Source organism: Camellia sinensis, chromosome 3 (genome assembly GCF_055761805.1).
Source record: "Camellia sinensis isolate YWXY chromosome 3, ASM5576180v1, whole genome shotgun sequence".
Taxonomy (NCBI): Eukaryota; Viridiplantae; Streptophyta; class Magnoliopsida; order Ericales; family Theaceae; genus Camellia; species Camellia sinensis.
The window spans coordinates 47,916,451-47,925,218 of NC_138963.1; the positions used below are offsets into that span (position 1 = coordinate 47,916,451).

Sequence of the window (8,768 nt, forward strand, 5' to 3'; positions counted from 1 at the left end):
GGGCAGTTCCACACAGCCACTACCCATGTTATTTTCCTTTCCTTCACTTCTTCTCATATAAATCTTTGAATGACGGAAATCTGAGTGTGCACATGGCTTTAAGAGCATCTCCAACGGTAGTAGGCATTTTACCTATCTAAACATTACTATAAAGTATACATTTTATTTTTCCTATCAATTGTTTTATGTTTTTACTCCAACTATGCTCTTTATTTTAGCTATTAATCCAAATACTATTAATTTTATAGAATGCCACGTCAACAACAAAGATAGAGGGAAATGATCCTAATGATTGAATACATTTTGTCTAGCGTTGAAGGCTAGCTACATGTAGCTAGTGAATATGAGTTGAGCCAAAATGCCTAATCATATGCCTAGTGCGTTGGAATTGAAAAAAGTGAATCACACTAGGCATTTTAACTAACAAGTATTATCTGCCTAGTGCATTGGAGATGCTCTAACACTTTGTAATCACTCTAGCTACACCAACAAAACAAATAAAATAATAATAATAATAATAATGAAATATAAATATATATATATATATATGGTCATAATTTTATATTAAAAATAATTTATGATCTAAATTAATAGATCAAAATGACAGGCTACCATCAATAAAATTTGGCTACAATCAACAAGTCATGATCAATTAAACGGGACTTGGCCATAATTAATAAGTCATAATGAATAGAAAACTATTTTTTTGTGCCAACACTACCCTACCGCACCACACCCGTCATTGATCCACAGTTGACTTAGTAATTTCCAATATTTGTGAGAAATCAATTACGAAGAGATTGATGAGAGAGAAACCATGGGAGCTGATGTACCGATTTCAAGTTTATTAGAGAAATTAAACAAGTTGAAAGACGTTGTCCAGGAAAGATTTATCTATCCAAGACTGAGAAATCATGTACATGTTGCCATCGACGAACTACAACGCATTCGGAACGAACTGGAAGAAACAGAGGATACCAGTACCCTTCTTCCCACTGTTTACACATCAGATGATACCAGTACCCTTCTTCGCTCTGTTTATTCTGCTGAATTTTTAATCGAAACTTTCCTCCTCAACACACCAATTCATTGCCGACGGGAAGATCCCAAAAATCTTACCAAAAACCTGCCAATTCCACCATGGACCCAATTAGGGTTCAGCTCCAAATTGAAAAAATTCGTGAAGAGCTTAAAAGCTGTACATAGTAAATCGCGGCCTCGCAGAGACCATTCGGCAATCAATCACAAAACCCATGAATTTGAAGATGATGATGATGATGAACTTGTTGGATTTGGAGATGTGGCAGAGAAGAATCTGGTAGATCGACTGATCAACGACGACGAGAAAAGCCTCCGCGTGATATCTCTGGTCAGCGAAAAGGCTGTGGGCAAGACAGCTCTGGCAAGGAAGGTTTATAACAGACTCGACGTTCGGCAGTCTTTCGAGTGCCGTGTTTGGCTCCATGTTCCCAAAAATATTGAATGCAAGGATCTGTTGATTGTCTTACTCAAACAGATTCCGATGGGGGTGTTGAAGGGGGTAGAGCTCATGAGCGAGGACGAGCTGTCTGCTCTGCTTTTCCAGACTTTAATGGAGCTCAGGTTTCTAATAGTCTTGGATGATGTCTCCTCGTTTGATGTCTGGCTCATGTTAGCATGTCCCTTTGCAGACGCCGCCAATGGTAGCAGAGTCATCGTCACTACTCGCGACTCTAAGATAGCCTCGGATGTTGATCCGTGGAGTCGCCCACCGCTGGAACTCAAGCCCTTCACTGATGAGCTGAGTTGGGAATTGTTCTCGAACAAGTTTCGTGTAGGCAGACATGACACAGATACACACCACCAGTTAAACAGTTACAAGGTAAAAATTCTGAAAATATGCGGCGGTTTGCCTCCAGCAATTGTCCTGCTTGGACGATTGTTGTCAACTATACAATCTAATGAGTTGGTCTGTGTAATTGATAGTCTTTTAATCGACTTGGACAAACTTGATCAATCACCTCTCTCAAATATTATAGCTTTATGTTTTCGTGAGCTACGGTCTAAGTTGAAGCTATGTTTTCTTTACTTGGCTCTCTTTCCTAAAGAGTATGAGATCTCCGTGCGGAGGCTGTTGCAGTTGTGGATTGCAGAGGGTTTTGTGAAAATGTCAAGTACCCAACAACCTGAAGATATAGCCGGTAAATATTTGAAAGAACTCGTGCACAGAAACATGATTGAAATAGCAACAAGGAAGGAAGACGGAAGGCATAAAACATGCCGAATGCCAAGCTTTCTTCATGATTTCTTCTTTCAAAAATCTGAGGTTATAGGATTTATTCACGCCCACCATTGCAGAGCGAATTGTACACCTATAGATTCAACTGCTCAGCTTAATACAGATTCACCGGCTGATCAGCCTAATACAGATTCATCTGCTCAGAATAATATAGATTTACCTGCTCAGCCTAATAATGTTTGTTTATCAGATGTTTGTTTTAAAGCCCAAACGAGAGGTACATCCAACGAAAAAATCAATGAGTTGCTTAAAACAATTATCGATAGGAGGGGATCTAGAGGTTTTGTGTTGACGAAGGTGCTTGATCTAGAAGGTGCCCACAGACCTTTGCTACATGCGAAACTCGGCAAGTTTTTGAGCAACTTAAGGTACATAAGCTTGCGATGGACCGGTATAGACTCATGTCCGAAGTCTATTGGCGATCTACCATGCCTGGAGACTTTAGATTTGAAGTATACTAACATAACCAATCTGTCGAGTTCCATTTGGAAGGCGAAGAACCTTCGACATCTGCTTATGAACGAGGTGTCCATTCCAAAGCCGTCATCATCAAAACAGTCTTCAACTTCAATGTCCAACATTCAGACCTTAACGGGCCTCCGTATCGGTTTTGAGGACCCCAAAGAATACGGCTTGAACAGGTTCACCAGCCTTCGGAAATTGGGACTGACTTGCCATTCAAGATCATCAGTGGAGAAAACATGGGATTGCATCTCACAACTTAACAAACTTCAAACTTTCAAGCTGAGATCAAGAGATCATCAATTCGGTCAGCCTTCAGAGCTCGTGATTCCTGACAATCTGACAACCCATCCGTCTCTCTCAAACTTATATTTGTTCGGAGTGTTCGGAATGTTCGAAGTTCGAAACCTTCCCCAAAACCTCAAAACCCTGACACTGTCAATGTCGAAAATCAAAGAAGATCCAATGCCGGAGCTAGGGGAGTTTCTGCCTCAGCTGAACATGCTCAGGCTTTTTGCTGACTCTTTTGTAGGCAAGAAAATGAATTGTCTTGGTGGGGGATTTCCCAAACTTCGTGTGTTGAAATTGTGGATGTTAGAAACCCTCAAGGAGTGGATCGTTGAGGAAGGTGCTATGCCCGAACTCGAAGAATTAGAAATTAGAGGTTGTGAAAAACTGGAAAAGTCACAAGGATTGGAGCGGCTGAGTCACCTCAAGGAATTGACTTTAACAAACATGAAGCGGGAATTTGTAGAAGATGTTAAACAAAATCTGGCGTCCGTGGACAGATCGCACATACTACTCACCAACAAGTTCAAGTCTTCAACCACTCTTGCATGTAAGTCTTCTGCTTCTTTTTCTTTTTTTTTTTTTGATGGAAAATTTCTATCTATAATTATATTTCTTATCTTAGTTTCTCATGACGAAACACAAATGAGTGAATTTCACTTACATTTACTAATGAGAGCCTCTTTGTTTTTTGTTTTAGAATGAGAAAAGGGAATAATGAGTAATGTTACATTTATCATATTTTCATACCACATTCAGTATATATACCATCTCATGTTCAACACATCATTAGTGTAATAAGACCTTTCACTCGTGTCTATTTCCAATGCAATGCACACACATGATATAGTACACTAACGTTGTATTTGGTTAAAGAATTTGAGAAGAAATTTGAAAAGAAAAAAAAAAAGATAAGTAAAATATAAATAAAATATACCTACATTTCACCTAATTTTACACACATTTTCTCTTTCTTTTTCTAAATCCTTTCTCAAATCTTCCAACCAAACACAGCGTAAATTTCACATAAAAAAATGATAAGTGTTACCATTACTCAATGAGATTATATATAACATTACTCCTATTTAATTTCTTCAGCACTTATATATATATATATATATATATGTGTGTGTGTGGATTTTATTAACAAGTACCCTAAGGATGCATTAAATACGGTTGGCCACATCTACTATCATAGAAAAGACTATAAATATATTTTATTAGAGACTAAACTATTTTTTTCTCCAATTCCTTCTATTTTAACATTATATGTTTTTCATAGAGTTTTTTGCTTTAACATTTTTTTTATCATGCCTTTAGTTTTAAATAACATTTCGTGGATTTTTTTTAAATGTCCTCTATTTTCAATCATAATTAAATTATATGGTGTAAGGAAAATGAATCTAAAAATTAAAAAAAAAATTTAAGTGCATATAATTTTTTATATTTGTTATAAAAATAACGAAAAATATAAAGGGCATATAATTTTTTATATTTGTTATAAAAATAAACGGACATATAAAAAAAAATTTAAAAAGTCATGAAAAATATTTGTTCTTTATTTTCCTTGCACCATATAATTTAATTATGATTGAAAATCAAGGGCATTTAATTTTTTTTTTAAAAAATCTACAAAATATTATTTAAAAATAAAGGCATTTAAAAAATATTAAAAAAATTCTATTACAAAAGTATATGGGGTTAAAATAGAAGGAATTGGAGAAAATGGTTGTTTAGTCTCTAGTAAAATATATTTATAGTATTTTCTCTTTTATATGATACTGGAGGTGATTATGAGTATTTAATGCATCCTTAAATGATGGTATTGAGATATGTATCGGTATTGGCAATATAGTGTCGATATCAATAGTAAATAATAGATATAATGGTGAAATGAGTAATCTCACTTTGTGGTGTAGACCACGACCTAGTTGAGTTAGTGAGAGACAAGATTTGTCTACATAAGTTCATTTACGATTGTTTTTTTTATTGCCCGATGACACCACGTAAGATGGTGTTACTATTGCACTCAATATTTATTCTAATATCATACCGAACAACATTAACTAATGATATCGCTATCGAAAGTTCAAAATCCCAATATCAGTTGATATTTAAAATCTATATATATATACCCAGGTGTTATGTATCTAGAAAAAATAATTAAAAAAAATGTCTAACATTTGAATGAATGGTATAAATTTAAATTAATATCTCTACTAAAAATTATTAAGTATTCTTGACATACTATGTAACATTGTTTACACGGTGCTCCTCACAAATGAGAAACAACAAAACACACCAGGTGAGTCATTCTATAACTCCGACATGTGATTAGCCTATAATACATTATTAAGATTGTCTAATAAGTAATTAAGATGAAATTCTAAGTTAAATGCATGTGTTATGTGTAATTGTGTTTATATCTATCCATGGTAGGAATATATGTCTATGTTTCTATTTTGATATGCAAATTAAAGATCTTATTGGTGTCCGAACACGAAACTGATTAGATTAACATGTAATTTGGACTTTCTAGAAATTTATGATAGGTTTAATTGAAACCTAATTCAGAATTAAATAATTATAATAAAATAATTAGCACTAACTACAATTAATTAGCCTAAGTAAACCAAGCCTATATAAGGCCACTTCTAATTCATTCTACACACTTATTCCGTATTTTGAGCCCAACAAAAACGTAGAGAGAGAGAGAGAGAAGAGAGAACATGGAGATCAAAGCTTGAGGAGGAAGAATTACTTGGAAAATTGAAAGAATTGGAAGCGTAATTGGAGAATTGGCTTGCTAACTTAAAGACATAGTAATCTAGAGCCGAATTGAAGAGTTTAGGTAAGGATTCAAGCTTTTAGTTGAGTCATTGAGACACTTAACACATGAATTCAAGAGAATTAAGTTGATCAATGCAAGAATTGAGTTAATGAAGTAGGAAAGAGGACCATATCATGTATGCATGCATTTTCACCCCATTTTAAGTTTGAATTTCAAACAATTCTCACATGCATGTAATAATTCTAGCTTGGTTTTGAGAATTCACCACATTTCATGACATTTTGTCTCAATTGATCATGTTTTGGAAGAAAAGAAATCATGTTAATTCATGCATGTTGAATTCATGTGAGTTTCAAGTTTGGTTCTAAAAGAATTGGCATGCATGAAAACAATAGGGGGAAAATGTTAGAAACCAACAATAATGTAGAAAAATTCCTAACATTGGGGTAGATCTGCAGGAGGCGGAGCTTGATTTTGCGAAATGGCTTTCAATTCATGATGTTATACAAGTTTAGACATGATTTTTCAAGTTTTGGCCCAAAAGAAGATGATTTTGTTCATTGGAAATGGATTTTGAACTTTGAACAACAATCTGGAAATTCCAGATTCTGTGTCTTCACTTAAACGACCGAAGTGGCGCTCGAGTGACTACCCTTTGTTTTGGACCTTGACTCGAGCGACTAAAAGTTGGCTGGAGCATAAAATTCAAGCTCCTAGTATTTTTACAGACATAAGCCTTCGCTCGAGCGACAGAACATGCGCTCGAGCTACCACTCTTATCTTTAGACCTTGGCTCGAGCGAGCAAAAGTAGAGCTCAAACATAAAATGAGAGCTCTCAGAAGTTTTGCAGACCAAAGGGTCCACTCAAGCAACAAAAGTTACGCTCGAATGAACTGCCCTGTTTTTAGAATTTTGGCTAAGTGTTTCAAAGTATATTTTGACATCCTCATTGCATCTTAGGTATTCTTAAGCCTTAATTAAGATATAATAATGAGGGTAAAACGCACCAAGATAGAGAAGAAATGAGTTAAGTGTTTTCCGAGCGTGTGTTTCAATGTGTATCCACTATGTGTTTGTGTAGGTCACGCACCATAGACTGTCTGATCTGTCCATTCTGACTGTTCTGCTACTGGAGCTATATCTGTGAGTAATAACTCTGTAAAGCTATGTTTGACTTTAATTATTTTTTGATGATATGATATGATCTATTTTCTGAAATACTATTTTCTATATGGGCGAATGATTGTCCAGATTTCTAAAATGTATTCGTGACATTCTTAGCATCATGTGATATCTATTATCTGCTCTGTAAACGTATCATATAATCATGAGTCAACTGAACATCTCATGTGATCATGAGTCAACTGTACTTCCCATGTGATCATGGGTCAACTGTTATGGATCCTAATAAACGTCTTTGTGCACATGAGTCAACTATTTGCGTCCTATACAAATGGGTTAACTATTCTGTTAATGCTAATGGATGTACCACGTATGATTATCTGTGAACTCTAAATATGAATATGAATCTATTTCTGATCTGAATTCTGAATTTTGATTTTTGAATCCGTTATGGACATCATTCATTAAAACCTTTACTCTGTTATCATTCACTAGGCTCCAGCTCACTATATTATTAATGTATGTAGATGATCAGGCGCGTGACCAGGCTCAGTGATAATTGCCTGGAGATCAGTTTTGTCAGCCAACCATCGCGCCTCCGGATAAGGTTCCCGAGTTAAAGTGTGGCTGTGATTCTACAAACAAGTTTTAAGTTATGTTTTCTTCTGTTTGTCTAAACAGTTTTGTATACTTTGTATTTAGGGCTAAGTCCCTTTGACTGTATCTGTGTTGGTGATGTAAAACTAACGTAAATATGACGTCACATATATGTATATATGCTTTAAATTTTATGTCACATGTATATCTGCATAGCTCTATGAAAATTGTATTTGATATTTCTTTCGCCAACCCCTCTAATTTTGTTTAATTGTTCAGAGGCCTTCGGTAATCCCAGAATTACTGACTGGTTACGATGCTAAACCTATAGGGACGGGTTTAGGTCGTGACACATTCCCTATTTTTCAACTACATGAGACATGTGAGATAGTATTGTCCCACCTATTAAGTTTTTCTTACATCATTGATTGAGAGTGCTATATAAACAATGTTACATTAATACTCTTCGATTGTTGAATAGTTATCTTTGATATGCACATTTTAAGTTTTGGATATGCTTATATATGTACTAGCGTTATAGTTGTGCTATGCACAGCTTAAAACATATGTTTATTATGAATATTTTTTTTTTGTTTTTTAGGATTGTCTTTGGAATCCAGAATGTAGTTTTAAATTAAAAAATGCTAGAACTTCTAAATGAATTATCAAGTATTCTACATAATACTCACATAGATCATATCTACATGAGTATTATATAGAATATTTGGTATTTTTTATTTTGTTATTATTATTATTTTTAATTTTAATTTTATTTTTATTTTTTTGAGATCCCTGGTATTGTTCTTTTAGATTTTACAACTATCATGAAATGAAATTTTATTTTAAATTTTTCATACCTAACATTAATCTATTTTTTAGCTTATTCTATGTAAATATTCATCACAAAAATGACTTAGATATAGAGAAAATGTTAAGCTATGCATTCAAAGTTTGACTAATTAACACCAAATTTTCATAATTCTAGCATAGCTCAGTTCGACTTGCTTTGAAATTAACAACTTAATACAATATTTTGTCATGTACTATAAGGTAGAATTAAGGTTAATGTGGGGATATATTTTTGAGTACCGACATGTGGCAAGGTGACGCCGATGTGTCAACCGAGGTGCCACGCGGCAGGGTCATAACGCCGAGGTGATCTCGGTCAAGCCGAGGTTATCTCCGAAGATATCGGAATCCGAGATAAGAGATAAGGGACAAAAGTCCTA

At 34.7% G+C, this 8,768-nt stretch overlaps 1 protein-coding gene across 2 annotated transcripts; it reads left to right on the forward strand.

Annotated features, from left to right (window-relative positions):
- The first annotated feature begins 641 nt into the window (after nt 1-641).
- Nucleotides 642-7,738, forward strand: LOC114321243 (disease resistance protein RPP13-like). Of its 2 annotated transcripts, none has more exons than XM_028268427.2 (2): nt 642-3,578; nt 7,470-7,738. In XM_028268427.2, exons 1-2 carry the CDS (start codon nt 818-820, stop codon nt 7,496-7,498), a joined length of 2,790 nt encoding a protein of 929 aa, XP_028124228.2. In that variant the 5' UTR covers nt 642-817; the 3' UTR covers nt 7,499-7,738. The 2 variants fall into 2 exon arrangements, with proteins under 2 accessions (XP_028124228.2, XP_028124229.2); XM_028268428.2 differs by lacking the exon at nt 7,470-7,738 and adding an exon at nt 6,902-6,979 and having other exon boundaries at nt 684-3,578.
- Nucleotides 7,739-8,768: the final 1,030 nt, after the last annotated feature.